General features: G+C 41.5%; 1 protein-coding gene across 3 annotated transcripts in view; it reads left to right on the top strand.

The window, feature by feature from the left end:
* Positions 1 to 17,061, top strand: part of LOC105497720 (thioredoxin reductase 1) — a 181,643-nt gene that overhangs the window by 77,006 nt on the left and 87,576 nt on the right. For 2 of the 3 annotated variants that reach the window (XM_071071206.1, XM_011769014.2), the window contains exons 2-3: positions 3,271 to 3,422; positions 9,620 to 9,680. In XM_071071206.1, coding sequence (XP_070927307.1) covers positions 3,271 to 3,422; positions 9,620 to 9,680 — 213 coding nt within the window. Of the gene's footprint in view, positions 1 to 3,270; positions 3,423 to 9,619; positions 9,681 to 17,061 lie in introns of those variants that run through there. The other variant, XM_011769018.3, reaches the window with a different exon arrangement.

The raw sequence follows: 17,061 nt of genomic DNA, 5'->3' as shown, positions 1-17,061 counted from the left end.
CTTATTTATTTACTGGAGACAGAGTCTCACTGTTTTGCCCAGGCTAGAGTGTAGTGGTCCAACCTTGGCTTACTGCAACTTCCACCTCCTGGGTTCAAGCAATTCTCCTGCCTCAGCCTCCCAAGTAGCTGGGATTACAGGCGTGTGCCACAACACTCAGCTAATTTTCATATTTTAAGTAGAGATGGGGTTTCACCATGTTGGTCGGGCTGGTCTCAAACTCCTGACCTCAGGTGATCCAACTGCATCAGCCTCCCAAAGTGCTGGAATTACGGGAGTGAGCCACCGCACCTGGCCACACACACAAATATGCATGCTTAGGCCCCTGCCTTGCAAGTCTGGTTCAGTAGGTTAAGGATAAGGATGAAACCTAGGAAGTCTTGCTTATTCAGATGCAAATAAGGGTTGACAGGCTCCCTTCCACTTATGGAAGGCAGATACTATAGGTATAGACTGGTCTGGTATACTCTGTGACAAATAAGTCCCATTGCTCTTCTGGGATCCTATAATTAATTGGCACAAAATGTTAGTTTTTCGTTTTTTTTTTTTTTTTTTTTGAGATACAGTCTTGCACTGTCTCCTGGGCTGGAGTGCAATGGCGTGATCTTGGCTCACTGCAACCTCTGCCTCCCAGGTTCAAGCGATTCTCCTGCCTCAGCCTCCCAGTGCTGGGATTACAGGCATGAGCCACCGCCCCCTGCCCAGAGAAACTACAACAAACGAGAAATTACAACAAGCTAGTTTTTCTTTAAGAAGAACCCACTTCTCATTTTCTTATCTGTTCAGGCTGGTAAAACAAAATAACATAAACTAGGAGGCTTATCAACAAGGGAAAACAATTTCTTACAGTTCTGTGACCTAGGAAGTCCAAGATCAAGGTGCCAGTAGATTCCATGTCTGGTGAGGGCCCACGTCCTGATTCTCAGTAGGTACCTTCTTGCTGTGTCCTCACATGGTGGAAGGGGAGATGGGCTCTCTGGAGTTTCTTCCATAACTGTGCTAATCCCATTCTTGAGGGCTCCTAATCACCTCCCAAAGGCCCCTCCTTCTTTTTTTTTTTTTTTTTTTGAGACGGAGTCTCGCTGTGTCTCCCAGGCTGGAGTGCAGTGGCGTGATCTCGGCTCACTGCAAGCTCCGCCTCCCGGGTTCACGCCATTCTCCCGCCTCAGCCTCCCAAGTAGCTGAGACTACAGGCGCCCGCCACCCCGCCCGGCTAGTTTTTTGTGTTTTTAGTAGAGACGGGGTTTCACCATGTTAGCCAGGATAGTCTCGATCTCCTGACCTCGTGATCCACCCGCCTTGGCCTCCCAAAGTGCTGGGATTACAGGCTTGAGCCACCGCGCCCAGCCAGGCCCCTCCTTCTAATGCTGTCTCTTTGAGAGTTAAGATTTTGGCACAGAAATTTTAGAGGTGTAGAAGCATTCAAATCATAGCACTTACATCTCAAAGATTAGGATATTTCTATGTTCCTTTTCACTTTTCTATCCATATGTTAAGGATTAGTAACATTTGATTGTCTGGTATATAATAAAACAGTCTCTTGGTTGTTGACCCTAAATTGACATTGTATGATAGAGGTTATTTAAAAATTTCTTAAATTAACTACTTTTTAAAAACTATTTTTATAAAATAATACATGTTCATGGTTTAAAAACACATAGTACCAAAAGTATGATGAAAGTGAAAGCTTACTAGAGATAATGATTAATAATAATAATGATTAATAATAAACATTTTGGGAATTTAGCTGATTTTATTAACACCATTTAAATATCAGTCTAGGTGTAGTGACAGTATAACATACTGGTTAAAAGCATGGGCTCTACCTTTACATTTATGGTCAATTGATTTTTGACAAGGGTGGCAAGACATATCAATAGGGAAAGGTTAGTCATTTCAACAAATGGTGCTGAGACAGCAGGTTATCTACATGCAAAAGAAGAAAGTTGGATGCCTGCCTCACACAACACATGAAAATTAACTTAAAATGGATCATAGTCCTAAAGTAAGAACTAAAACTACAAGACACTTAGAAAAAAAGTAAAATCCTTGTGACTTTGGAATAGGCAATAGTTTCTTATATATGACAATGACACCAAAAGCACAAGCAAAAAAGAAAAAGATATATTTGACTTGATCAAAATTAAAAACTATATTTCAAAAAGACTTCTATATTTTAAACCTGTTTTTTTTTTTTTTTAAAGTGTAGGTTCTAGAGAATGATAACCTAACTTTTAATTTTAGCTCCATTACTTATTGTAAGCTGTGCAACCCTGAGGACGTTGCATAACCTCTCTGAGTCTGTGTCCTTGTTTGTAAAATGGGGATGATGGTAGCAGTACCCACCTAACGATATTGCTAGAAGGATTAAATGAAAGGAATCATACAAACATTAACCCTCTGTCTAGTTCTGGATAAATACACATACCAACTATGAAGATGATAAGGAGATTGAAGAAGGATGAATGGCTTACTTGGATCAGCAGAAATGAGAAGAAATCACCTAAGGAGCAAGTGTAAGGGTGGGCTTGAGCTTGGTTTATTTGTGGGTCCTGAAGAAGACAGCTAATTTAAACATTTTTACAAGCTGGAGGTAGCAATCTCTTGGTGGTTTCGACTGGTGATGACGCCCAGGATGACAGTGCTGTCATGTGGGGATAACATACCACTAAGCTGGATCATGTTTGTTTTGATGCCTGATTGGGCCAGCACAAAATCCTGAGGAGAAAACAGAATCTGCAGAAAGCATTTTTATTGCAATCTTGCTGCATCTTGCCTGAAGATCCTGTGTCTGCTTATCCAGGAGTTAGCCTGGGAGAAAATGTGTAAACCTTGCTTTGAGTAGTCTGCCCCTGTGTCTGTAAGCAGGGTTGTGTTGGAAGGGGACATCTGTCTGACATTTGGCCTCTCTGCATTTAAACCATTGTTGGGAATACAGATGGCATAAAATGTGGCCTCAGTATTTCGAACCCGTTACTTATTTTCCTGCGATCAGGGAAGCTTCCGATTATGGCTTGTTACTTGGCAGGATCCCCTGAGAACATATCTTGAGTGTGATCTGAGTCAGGAATATTGAATAATTTGTCAGAGGTTCCAGTCAGATGAAAGAACTAAATCTGTAATCTTCATTAGAGTCCTTCCTTCCTCAGATTCCTTATTTTGGCCTGTGGGACTGAAATGGTAATGCTTTTAGAGTGAACCTAATATTAGAAAACGCATCATCATGTTTTCCTTTGTGATAATTACCATCCTTACTTCCACTACTTCTAGCTAAAGATCATCACCCTGGTAAAACTTTGCCAGAGAACCCAGCAGGATTCACCAGCACGGCCACTGCAGACCTCAGAGCCCTGCTTCAGGCCCATATAGACGGTCACTCTGTGGTCATCTTCAGTAGGTCCACATGCACACGCTGTGCTGAGGTAAGGCTTTAAACTCAAGGGGTTTAAATGGAATTGTAGCAATTTGACTGACTTTTGAGCTCAAATGTAAAGAACTGGATTTCACCTTTAGGAAGAGTGTATGCAGGCTGGGTGCAGTGGCTCACACCTGTAATCCCAGCACTTTGGAAGGCCAAGGCGGGCGGATCACAAGGTCAAGAGATCAAGACCATCCTGGCCAACGTGGTGAAACCCTGTCTCTACTAAAAATACAAAAATTAGCCCGATATGGTGGCATGTGCCTGTAGTCCCAGCTACTCGGGAGGATGAGACAGGAGAATCACTTGAACCTGGGAGCAGAGGTTGCAGTGAGCCGAGATTGTGCCACTGCACTCCAGCCTGGGCAGCAGAGCGAGACTCCTTCTCAAAAAAAAAAAAAAAAAAAAGGAAAAGTGTATGTAGGTATAACTTGCTTTAGAGTAATTGTAAAATGTGGTTTTGATAACAAAATACTGCTTGAATAATCTCTTTCTGAGCTTTTGGGAAGTATGAGATATTTTCAGGTAGTCAAGTTCAGGGAAGGTTAGGGTGGGGGAGTTACCAAACCAGTTGATTTGCTGTCCTTTCAGATATGTCTGTAGGGAATATTTCATAAGGAACGGTTACTTAGGGTACTACCAAATTTTGGTAAATATCTCTTCATGGTGTGGTTTATTATGGGGAAAATAACTTCACAAAGAATAAACTGTTTCCTACTGGGTTCTTAATCTTAGATTATCAAAGAGAAAAGGTCAGTGGTTACAGCCATGGGGAGGATTAATGAAGGTGAGAATTGAAAGGCAAATGTGATCTGTCTGGTGCTTCATAGTAAGGCTGAGGGCATTTACATGTCACTGAAGTTTAGCTCTAGGCCTACACAATGGAGCCTTAGGTAAACATAAGTGGCCATCTGTCCAGGTTCACTGGGAGGTTAATTTATTATTAAGTTTAATTTTCTCTCAACTTGTCTGCCCCATGACTGACTTTCCAGATCTCAAGGAGCTTGAATTCAGAAGCCTTTTTATTCTGGAAGCCCTATATAGAAATAAATGGGCTTATGGGCTTTTTGGACTCTCTTTCTCTCTCTCGTTTTGCGCGCATGTGTGTGTGCCTGTGTGTGCCTGTGCACACGCGCACTTTTTTCCCAAGTAAAAAAAAAGGAAGTTGGGCAGCTGAAGTAGGGAGACCCTTTCATCCTTGTCTCTCTCCTGAACACATTATGCATCGATGCCACCTTAGGCTTCATCCCAATCAATGTGATAGTGACGCCTTTCCTGTAGGACATCATATTGGGAGTAGGACTGCAAAGAGGCGGAAGACACAGGTCCCATCCCTGGGGATTTAGCTCAACTGAAAGGGCAGAACATAGGCTTAAGAAGAAAAATGATCTCAGATAACCCTTGCTAAATTCTACATGATTGGACAGGTAGTAAGTGTTAGAGAATTTAGAAGAGGGCTGGGCATTAGAAAACTGCTATGTTTTTAATCCTCTAGGGGCTTAGTTATCTAATTCTGCAATTCTTGTCTGCTTTTGGGACCTACTGCCCCCACCCCCACACCGCCCGCCACTTCCTTTTCTTTAATCTTTAAAATGAAGGGCTTGAACTAGTTGCTTATTGAGGGTTTTGTTTTTGTTTTTGTTTTTGAGACAGAGTCTCATTCTGTTGCCCAGGCTGGAGTACAGTGGTGTGATCTTGGCTCACTGCAACCTCTGCCTCCTGGTTCAAGCAATTCTCCTGCCTCAGCCTCCCAAGTAGCTAGGACTACAGGTGCAGGCCACCATGCCTTGCTAATTTTGTATTTTTAGAAAAGATGGGGTTTCACTATGTTGGCCAGGCTGGTCTTGAACTCCTGACCTTGTCATGATCCTCCCGCCCTGGCCTCCAAAAGTGCTGGGATTATAGGCATGAGCCACTGTGCCCAGCCTGAGGGTTTTCTTAGTTCTGAAATTATGTGCTTGTCTAGTCTTTTTCATTACCAAACAATGGTTAAGAGCCTAGACTCTAAAGTCAGAGTGTGGATCTTGGTTCTGTGATTTATCAGGCATGTGACTTTAGTTGTTTACCTGTGGTGCCACAGTTTTCCCATCTGTAAAATGTGGATAATAATAGTACCTATATCATAAGTTTGTTAGGAGGATTAAATTAATATTTATAAAAGCCATAGAATATACTCGACACATAGTAAACACTATATCAGTGTTTGTTAAAGAAAATAACTACTTGCATTTTTCCTTTTCCTATCAGGACTAACTTCGGGTGGTTAATCTTCCTTCTGTCAGTACTGAGGCTAGATTAAATGGTAATCAACAAACACCTGACTTAATGTTAAGTACAGTTAATCCTATCAGTGGATTAATAGCTACCATTTGAGTGCCATCTATGTGCCAGGCATTCAATCGCTCTGCTTATATTTTCAAACATTATTAAAGAATTGAGAGCTGGGCACAGTGGCTTATGCCTATAATCCTAATGCTTTGGGAGGCCAAGGCAAGAGGTTCACTTGAAACCAGGAGTTTGAGACCAGTCTGGGCAACATAACAAGACTCTATTTCTATGGGGGAAAAAAAAAGAATATATATATATAGATATATATCTATATATATATCTATATATATATCTATATATCTATCTATCTATCTATATATATATATATATATCTTGGCATGGTTTGCATGTGCCTGTAATCCTAGCTTCTCAGGAGGCTGAGGTGAGAGGATCACTTGAGCCCAGGAGTTCAAGGTTACAGTGAGCTATAATTATGCCACTGCACTCTAGCCCAGCTGACAGAGTGAGACTCTGTCTCTAAAATAAATACATATGGTCGTGGTGGCTCACACCTGTAATCCCAGTACTTTGGGAGGCTGAGACAGGCAGATCACTTGAGGCCAGGAGTTCAAGATCAGCCTAGGCAACATGGTGAAACCCTGTCTCTTCTAAAACTACAAAAATTGGCCAGTTGTGGTGGTGAACGCCTGTAATCCCAGCTACTCAAGAGGCACAGGCATGAGAATCACTTAAAACTCAGGAAGCTGAGGTGGCAGTGAGCCAAATCGTGCCACTGAGCTACAGCCTGGGTAACAGAGCAACACTCTATCTAAATAAATAAATAAATAAAATAAAAATTAAGAAATGAAATAAATAAGTAAACAGAAAATTCCAATTTTAACCCTGCCCTAGTTCTGGAATGAAGAGTTGGGCTAGCAGTCAGGATTGCTGCTAGTGATAGTCAGTGTGCTCCTTGCAATTCCAGGTCTCTTTGACCTATCATTTTTTTTTTTTCTTTTCTTTTTTTAGTCCCCATTATGCCCCAGAATGTTCTTATTCTTACTGTTATCTCTGAAATCTACTAACTCCCTCATTTCCCAGCTCTCCTGCCTATCCCTGAAAATGTAAAGCCTTGCCTGTATTTCCCCAGTTTTACTTAATTAAAACTAGCCTGGGAATGAAGAACTTTTCCTATAACATTTGTGTTAGCTATTTGCATGCTTATTTAAACATACAGTTGCCCAGGCGCGGTGGCTCACACTTGTAATCCCAGCACTTTGGAAGGCCGAGGCAGGCAGATCACCTGAGGTCAGGAGACCAGCCTGACCAACATGGAGAAACCCCATGTCTACTAAAAATACAAAAATTAGCCGGGTGTGTTGGCACAGGCCTGTGATCCCAGCTGCTCGGGAGGCTGAGGCAGAATTGCTTGAACCCGGGAAGTGGAGTTTGCAGTGAGCCGAGATCGCGCCATTGCACTCCAGCCTGGGCAACAAAAGTGCAACTGTCTAAACAACAACAACAGCAACAACAACATATAGTTATCCTGGCAAATTTATTTAATGTCATTATCCAAACAATCACTGGGTATGTCAGGTCTTCTAGATAAATATCCCCTGGTTTTACCTTGTTGATTTCAGATTGTTTTCAGATTGATGCCAGTTAATTTGGAAATTAATTTTCTAGTCTTTGGCCGTGAAAGATGATTAGGTGCTTTTCCTGGTAAAGTGGTGAATTTCTTCTGAGGGTATACGACTCATATACTTAGCTGTTCACATTTATTTATTTATTTAAATTACCTTGAAGTAGAATTTTCCCAGGTTATTTTCTTTAGTTTTTATTTAATCATCTTATTTAACAAGTGGGATATGAGTAAATCAGAGCTCCGCCTCCCGGGTTCACGCCATTCTCCTGCCTCAGCCTCCCGAGTAGCTGGGACTACGGGCGTCCGCCACCATGCCCGGCTAATTCTTTTATATTTTTAGTAGAGACAGGGTTTCACTGTGCTAGCCAGGATGGTCTCGATCTCCTAACCTTGTGATCCACCTGCCTCGGCCTCCCAAAGTGCTGGGATTACAGGCGTGAGCCACCATGCCCGGCTGAGAAACTTTGTTTTTATATTGGTACTTGGTCTGATGAATGTGTATTTCTCTCTGGGATGAGTAATGTCATTTGCATTAATTCAAGTTGGGAAGTGCCCATAAGGAAACTAACTTCTACATAATGTAGCTTTCCACTCTTGCGTAACACATTAGTTACTGTATGTGTTTTGCATGCATCTGGCTGTGAAGAGGTTTTAAAGTGCAAAGATAATCCTCTCCACCTTTTCAGAATTGCAATATTTGTTTCTTTTTTTTTTTTTTTTTTTTTTTTTTTTTTTTTGAGACGGAGTCTTGCTCTGTAGCCCGGACTGGAGTGCAGTGGCCGGATCTCAGCTCACTGCAAGCTCCGCCTCCCGGGTTTAGGCCATTCTCCTGCCTCAGCCTCCGGAGTAGCTGGGACTACAGGCGCCCGCCACCTCGCCCGGCTAGTTTTTTGTATTTTTAGTAGAGACGGGGTTTCACGGTGTTAGCCAGGATGGTCTCGATCTCCTGACCTCGTGATCCGCCCGTCTCGGCCTCCCAAAGTGCTGGGATTACAGGCTTGAGCCACCGCGCCCGGCCAATATTTGTTTCTTATAGCTGTTTCAGAGTGGTGGGGGGAACTGAATTCAGATTCAGACTGGGGCTTAGGTGCCATCTAAAAGAGTTTAAGAAAAAGGCTACTGGCTGGGTATGGTGGCTCACGCCTGTAATCCCAGCACTTTGGGAGGCTGAGGTGGGCAGATCACGAAGTCAGAAGATTGAGACCATCCTGGCCAACATGGTGAAACCTCATCTCTACTAAAAATACAAAAATTGGCTGGGTGTGGTCCCACCTAATTGGTTGGCTGAGGCAGGAGAATTGCCTGGACCCGGGAGGCAGAGATTGCAGTGAGCCGAGATAGCGCCACTGCACTCCACTGGCAACAATGCAAGACTCCGTCTCAAAAAAAAATAAATAAATAAAAAGAAGACTAATGATGTTGTTTGAATGAACTTATTTTCCCATTTTATCAAAATGTTGAATTTGGTCCTATAAAAATGACAGAAATCTCCCAGTGTACTTCTATACAATAGGAAGTCTACTGTTTTAGTAGTTAAGGTTAGAATGAGACTTTTTTTGTTTTTTGTTTTTCAAGAATACATTTTCCTCATTGATCATCTCTGTGAACTTCAGGCTACTCTGGCCTTTTAAATTTTATTGTATAACTGGAGGAATATGGTTCTAAACTTTCCTAAATTATTGACAGGCTGTTTGTGTCTTGTACATAAAAGTCTCTTGTGTCAGTAGTTTAAATGTTATCTAGTGGTAAAAGTAACTTTTAAATAAAATTTTGTTTTTTACCAGTATAATTTGTATAACCATGAGTGTATGATTTTTTGTTTGTTTTATTTAACAGTCTCAGGGCATAATAGCTTTTTTTTGTAACTGATTTATTGGTTGAGGATTACTCAGCCAAAAAAGAAATAATACTTTGACTATTGTAAGAATATATTTTTCTCAGGTTTGCCACATAATGCTTTGGAAACATTGTGTTCCAATGCTTTTTTAAATATAGTATTAAATCCATTTTATAATGAGGTAGACTGAGTCACTAAACATATAAAATGTAACTTATGAAGCGATACAGATGAATCATTGATAATTGAATAGAATCAACAGACTTCAAATACTCTTTTAAATATCATTATTGTCAACAGGGAGAATCTTATGGGTTACATAAAAGTGAATTGGGAAGTTTTCAAAGGTGAAGGCTGGTTGAGAAAGGAAGTAATGAAGCTGGATAAGAGATTCTCCTGTTGGTTATAACCTCATTTTTCATTTTCCTCCTTGTTTTTCGACTTCTTCCAGGTAAAGAAGTTATTTAAATCTCTGTGTGTTCCTTATTTTGTGCTTGAACTTGATCAAACAGGTAAGTTTCTGTTTAATATGTAAATCATAGCTGCTGACTGTACATTTTATTTTATTTATTCTACCTGGCTTTAATTTGTCTTCCTTGAGGTTTTTATTGTTTAGTGAGCACTTGCTAGCTCACTAGTCATTTAGATAGGGTACTCTCCTGGAGCTAATCATATTTACCTTTAGCCTTTACCTAGTTTATAGCCTTGATATTACCCAGAGTTTCCTGTTACTGAAATTATTCTTCTTATTACTCATGAATCTAGTTACAGATACAGTATTTGCTGGTTTTATGGTAAGTTTGTTTTTGCAAAATTGTCTCCTTTCTTATAAGTAATGCACATAGTATTTGAATTAAATATAAATTGAGATGCATTCAGAAATTTTGGCAGGGACATACAAAGATCAGTAAAGGTAAAAGATCCATGAAAAGTGCTACTGGGAAATCCCAGGGAGAGAAAGGTTGGTGGAGTATAGCAGAAAGTTTCTTTCTAGGACCATGGTGCTCCTTTTTTGTGGGTCAGAAAATCCCAAGGGCTCACAGGCAAACATTATTAAGAATCTAATCTAGGCCTGTTGGTGACTCATGCCTCTAATCCCAACACACTGGGAGGCCAAGGTGGTAGGATCGCTTGAGGCCAGGAGTTTGAGACCAGCCTGGGCAACAGAGTGAGAGTTTGTCTCTACAAAACTAAAGAATTAAAAAATTAGCCAGGCATAGTGGCATGAGCCCGTAGTTCTAGCTACTCAGGAGGCTGAGGCAGGAAGATTGCTTGAGCCAAGGAGTTCAAGGTTACAGTGAGCTCTGATTGCACCATTGCACTCTAGCCTGGATTCCTGAGTGAGACCTTGTTTCGAAAAACAAAAAGAATCTCCTAGTGGCCAGCACCATCATTTCTATTAGGAAAAGTGGGCCTCTCCAGATTAGGAAGAGGAGGTAAACTTCATGCCTAATAGCTTAAAGGAAGCAGAGTCCTAGGCATTGACAGTCTCTGCTCAGTCTCCAAACGAATACAAAGAAAGGGCCTGGCATGGTGGCTCACACCTGTAATCCCAGCACTTAGGGAGGCTGTGGTGGCTGGATTCCCTGTGGTTGGGAGTTTGAGACCAGCCTAGCCAATATGGTGAAACACCATCTCTGCTAAATAATAAAAAAAATTAGCTGGGTGTGGTGGCGTGTGCCTGCAGTCCCAGCTACTCAGGAGGCTGAGGCAGGAGAATCGCTGGAACCCTCCTTAGAAGGTGGAGGTTGCAGTGAGCCAAGATCGCGTCACTGCACTCCAGCCTGGGTGACAGAGTGAGACTCCATCTCAGAACAACAACAACAACAACAAAAACAAACAAACAAACAAAACAAAGAAAGGATTCAACTAGACAGAGAAATATATATGGCAATTGGGAGATGTGAGCAATTGGCATGTAAGTTTCATTTCTAGGGTCAGGAGGAATGAGGTAGTTGTGTAGCAAGACATATTACTTGATGTTTCTAAAGATAGGTTCTCTAACACAGAGAGCATTACATAATAACTACCACATATAGAGTGTTAGTTCCTGTTTTACATGGACTATGCTGGGTTAAGTATAGTCACCTATACTCACATGAACTCAGCAAGGAAGATATTCTCTATATTTTATAAATGAGGAAATTGAATCCCAGAAAAGTCAATTAACTTTCTTAATATTGACCTGGTGCGGTGGCTCATGCCTGTAATCCCAGCACTTTGGGAGGCTGAGGCAGGTGGATCACCTGAGGTTGGAAGTTGAAGATCAGCCTGACCTATATGGAGAAACCCCATCTCTACTAAAAATACTAAATTAGCCGGGTATGGTGGCTCATGCCTGTAATCTCAGTTACTCAGGAGGCTGAGGCAGGAGAATCGCTTGAACCCGGGAGGCAGAGGTTGTGGTGAGCCAAGATTGCGCCATTGCACTCCAGCCTGGGCAACAAGAGCAAAACTCCATCTCAAAAAACAAACAAACAAAAAACCCAAACAACAACAACAACAAAAACTTCCCTAACTTCATATAAATACTGGATCTATAATTTGGACACAGGCCTGTGTAATTCTGAAGCCTACGTTATTTCAATAATACCGTGTTGTCTGTCTCCTCTACAGTGACCCTTCTATTCCTTCATCAAGGAAGGCTCTTGCCCCTAAATACTCCATAATATGACAGGAAATCTCAATATATGAAATTTCTTCTGGTTCCAAAAGTAGCCTTTTATAAAAATATAAATTTTCCTGGGAAACTTAAGTCACTTGCAACTTGCTGTGAATGAGAGAAAAATAACCAAACAGAACAATAACCAAACAAGCAAATTAAGCTAATATAAGATAAAGCAAATGAACATGTCCTTCAAGGATGGGAAAGGTAAAGGAGGTAACATCAGAAGAGATGGGCAGGATGAACGCACTAAGTGCTTAGGGAGCATGATTTGTAAGGATTTACTCTCTGAATCTGGAAAACTTGCATTTTTTGGTAACAAATGGCAGATGTTTTATTTCTAAAACTGTTACTAAGTGGCTAAGGAAGTTTTAAGAGTCTGTGATTTAATACATGTATGAACTTTATTTTCAGTCCCAGAAAATAAGCATTGGATTATGAATTGACTTTTGTCCCAGTGGTCCCCCAGTTATACTTCCCTTGCTCTTTCTTTGTTTCTGTTTTTGTTTTTGTTTTTGAGATGGAGTTTTGCTCTTGTTGCCCAGGTTGGAGTGCAATGGCACAATCTGGGCTCACCACAACCTCCACCTCTCGGGTTCAAGTGATTGTCCTTTCTCAGCCCCCCAAGTAGCTGGGATTACAGCATGCGCCACCACACCCGGCTTATTTTGTATTTTTAGTAGAGATGGAGTTTCTCCATGTTGGTCAGGCTGGTCTCGAACTCCTGACCTCAGGTGATCCATCCACCTCGGCCTCCCAAATTGCTGGGATTACAGGCGTGAGCCACCACACCCAGCCCCCTTGGTCTATCTTAAATGTCCTCGTTACTTTATCATTTTTCAGACTATTCTTATGTTTTTAAATGTGTATTGCCAGAGGGGAGGTGCAGTGACTGAAAATCTATTAATTTTCTCCTTTTCCAACTACTTTTCTGTGTGAGACTGGATTTTTCATTTACTTCTACCAAAACAACATATATTGCAAAAAATTAACCCAGAAGCAAATATGGGAATATAGTTGTCTTTTATTAGGACCGATGCTAAAAAAAATTTAAAAATGTGAAACACCAGTCTTCTCACTATGTTTAGTTATGTATTTATTTTGAGACGAAGTTTTGCTCTTGTTGCCCAGGCTGGAGTGCAAAGGTGCAGTCTCAGCTCACTGCAACCTCTGCCTCCCAGGTTCAAGCGATTCTCCTGCCTCAGCCTCCCGAGTAGCTGGGATTACAGGCATGAGCCACCATGCCCAGCTAATTTTGTATTTTTAGTAGAGATGGTATTTTTCCATATTGGTCAGGCTGATCTTCAACTCCCAACTTCAGGTGATCCAACCCCCTCGGCCTCACAAAATTCTGGGATTATAGGCGTGAGATCAGCCTGGCTAGCATGGTGAAATCCCATCTCGACTAAAAATACAAAAATTAGCCAGGAGTGGTGGTGGGCGCCTGTAATCCCAGCAACTCGGGAGGCTGAGGCAGGAGAATCACTTGAGCGCGGGAGGCGGAGGTTGCAGTGCGCGGAGATTGTGCCGCTGCACTCCAGCCTGGGCAACAAGAGCAAGACTCCATATCAAAAAAAAAAAAAGACCAAGTTTGATATGCCGTTCTAAGGCAAGTAGGAAGCATGAATATTAACACAGTTTTGGTTCTGTGAGATGTATTTGTCCCAAGTATAGGAGAAACACCATTCTACACGTGCAGTTGGCCCTAGCCACACAGGAGAGATGTGATCTGGTTCATGTCTTCCATGAGCTTGCAGTCATGGAACTGGAACTGCTGATGTAGTCTCTAAGTGCTGGTTTCATGAATAAACACCTCCTTTATCTGTTTCTTCTAGGCTCCAAAAGAACCCTCCGTAGGCATGATTTTTCACACCAGTGTTGGCTGCGTAATCTTCCCAGGGCCTGGATCATAGTGGGTATTTAAAGAGTCAGAAGATTAATTGGTAGACAGGAATATTTGGTATAGAATCAGATGGGTGCATTTGTTCATTCAGCATGTTTATTGAGTGCCTGCTGTGCACTAGGCTCTGTATACTAAGCACTGGGAATACAGTAGTATATTAGGCAGGTGTGCTTCCTGTCTAAAGGAATTAGACTTGCTTGTGTGTGTGGTTTTCTTCTGCTCCCCCCGCCCCGCCCAGCAAATTCCTTTTATTTTCCTTTAGTACTGAGGGCCTGTGTACTGCCTAACTGGATTGGTAATGGAGTGAGTGCCCCGTGAATTCCTGTGTTTGCAGTAGTATCACCTCTCAAAGAAAATCAAGAAGAGAAGTTGTGCTACCAGGGGATCCTCTCTCTCTACCCTAACATTTTCTTCTTCCTTCTTTTGGCTGTATTTGGGCCACTCTACATAAATTAAGGTTATTATTTGAAAACAACCATCAGGGTCAACTGAGTTCTACTGAGATTGGTATTGGAGAGAGAAATTCAGCACCAGGAGGCCTGGCATTCATGTCCTGTGTGTAGGCAGCGGTAGTAGTCATACATGCTATCCTCCCTGTGCCAGAGGCTTATGCATGTTCTCCTATTTAATCTTCAGAATACCACCAAGCAAGTAGGTGGTGATATCACCTTCTTATGATGAGGAAATAAAAACATAGTAAAGTATTAGTATACAGGACGGCTGGCTTTCTGTGAACCTACTGGCAATTTGTGGTCCCTCCCACTACTTCCTGAGACTATCTCATAGAACCTTTCATGACTTGCCTCACCTGTCTTATGTATAATGTTCATGGCGTGGATATCATGATAGGTGTTCCTAGATGTAATGGTGTATGTCGCACACACATGTGATGATGTGTTTGGTGGCAGAAGTTGTACAATCTGCCACCATGCCAGCTACATACACCTTCGCTATCCCTGTGGATGAGCTGCCACTCACAGGGCCTGTTGATTTACGAAGACTTGTATCTATACTTTGGGTGTCTTCCTAGGAGCTTTGATCTAAGGAACAGACAACATCAATGTAATCATCTTAATTTGGTCTGGCAGCTGCTGACATTCTATAGCTATAAATGTGGAAAACAGACATAAGATTTTAGCAGTTTACCAAAAATATGCATCTGGATGCCATATGTCACTAGCTTGGGGGTTCTGATGTGTATTATTCATGTCTCCTGGCTGCTTATGGAGGACATGGTTTTAATGCCTTCAGCAAATGGGAGAGGAGCTAATATTTGAGTTTCTTTTTATGGCAGTGTCTCATATCTCTCTTAATCCTCACAATAGCTTTGTGTGGTTGTTGGAATGAACTCTGTTGTTGTGAGGAAGCAGATGCTCAGTATTTGAATTATTTGCTCAGTGTTGCTGTGTCAAGCCCAGGCCTGTCTGCTTCCCCAGTTGCCTCTTTGGGGATTGTTTTCCTTTGAACAAATAAAAACCCCTCACGAGCAGAGGTACCTTAGCTAGTTCAGTTCTCACCACTTTGGTATTGATACTTACTCATTCAACAGATTTGTTTTGGGCACCTATTTGTATGCCAAGCACTGGCAGGAGAGAAAAGATGAGTAAGGCACAACCTCTTTCTTTAAGATCATTTTACTTGTTTGCCTCTGCCTCCCTTCCAATGTCAGTGTAATCGGGTATCTCTAAAGGCTGTAGGATCACAGAGTTGCTGGTGGATAGGTGTTTTCCAGGTGGACAAAGGTAGTGGGTAAGACATTTAAAGATGTAAACAAAAGCAACTTAGAAAAGCATCATGGCGTGTTCATTTAGAGCAAACCTCGCAAGGCCTGGGGCGAGAATGATGAGAGGTAAGAGTTGAAAAGTAAAGCGGCTTTCTCCCATAGGGAATGAGGAGACATGGGAGGTTGTTCTGTTTATTCTATGAATGAGGCTCAAAATATTCTTTAAGCATTTTGGTTTTGTCTGTAAAAATGTTTATTTTTTTAAATTTAGAGACCACAGTATAATAAAATACAAAAAAAAAAAAAAAAAACCAAAAAACATATAATTGCATCCAGAGATAGCCACTATTAATATTTTATGTCTTTTTTGTGAACTGTGTTCTGTTTTATTATTTAATATTTTACATGTTATATAAGTTCTTAATTTTCTCAATGACTACAAAATAGTCCATGTATTTACTTAGCCATTCTACTATATTTGGACAAATAGTCTATTGCCAATTTTTTGCTATTGTGGAATAATAGGTTAGAAATATTTTTCTTTGTACATGAAGTTTTTGCTGTATTTAGAATTATTTTCTTAGGATAGATTACTAGAATGGATTTATGGATCAGATTATGAACAATTCTAAGGTTCTAGAACCCTTTAAATGGTGTGTACTAATCAATAACTTCATAAGCTCAAAGAGTTCTCTGTACTTAGTAGTAAGAAATAATAGGTTTTGGGCCAGGTGCAGTGGCTCACGCCTGCAATTCCAGCGCTTTGGGAGGCTGAGGCAAGCAGATCACGAGGTCAAGAGATTGAGACCAGCCTGGATAACATGGCGAAACCCCGTCTCTACTAAAAATACAAAAATTAGCTGGGTGTGGTGGCGTGGTTTAAAAAAAAAAAAAAAAAGTGATCTGGCTGGACAAACTGAGCCAGTCCCACACAAAATCTTTAAAAAAAAAAAAAGAATTCGGAGGCCGAGGCAGGAGGATCATGAGGTCAGGAGATCGAGACCATCCTGGCTAACATGGTGAAACCCTGTCTCTACTAAAAATGCAAAAAAAAATTAGCCAGGCGTGGTGGCGGGCGCCTGTAGTCCCAGCTACTCGGGAGGCTGAGGCAGGAGAATGGCCTGAACCCGGGAGGTGGAGCTTGCAGTGAGCCGAGATGGCGCCCCTGCACTCCAGCCTGGACGACAGAGCGAGACTCTGTCTCGAAAAAAAAAAGAAAAGAAATAATAATAAGTTTTAAAAAGTCACTATTTGCCTATTGGAGAGGTAAAAACAGATTTCTTTATCTTAATTTGCATCACTTTGATTATTAATGAGGCACAATATTTTTTCCTGTATGTTGTATTTCCTGTATGTGCCTTGCTGGGCTCAGGTGGTCTTCCCAACTCAGCCTTCCAAGTCGCTGGGACTATCTAAATTGTATTCACTGTGTTGTATTTCGTAATCTAAATTGCCTGTTCATTTTCCTCATGTGATAATAATAATAGGGAGAGCCTAGGTGTGGTGGCTTACGCCTGTAATTCCAGCACTTTGGGAGGCTAAGGTGGATGGATCACAAGGTCAGGAGATCGAGACCATCCTGGCCAATATGGTAAAACCCTG

Source organism: Macaca nemestrina, chromosome 10 (assembly GCF_043159975.1).
Source record: "Macaca nemestrina isolate mMacNem1 chromosome 10, mMacNem.hap1, whole genome shotgun sequence".
Lineage (NCBI taxonomy): Eukaryota > Metazoa > Chordata > Mammalia > Primates > Cercopithecidae > Macaca > Macaca nemestrina.
The sequence above is the reverse complement of the archived record's forward strand: the minus strand, read 5'-3'. Positions and strand labels throughout refer to the sequence as shown.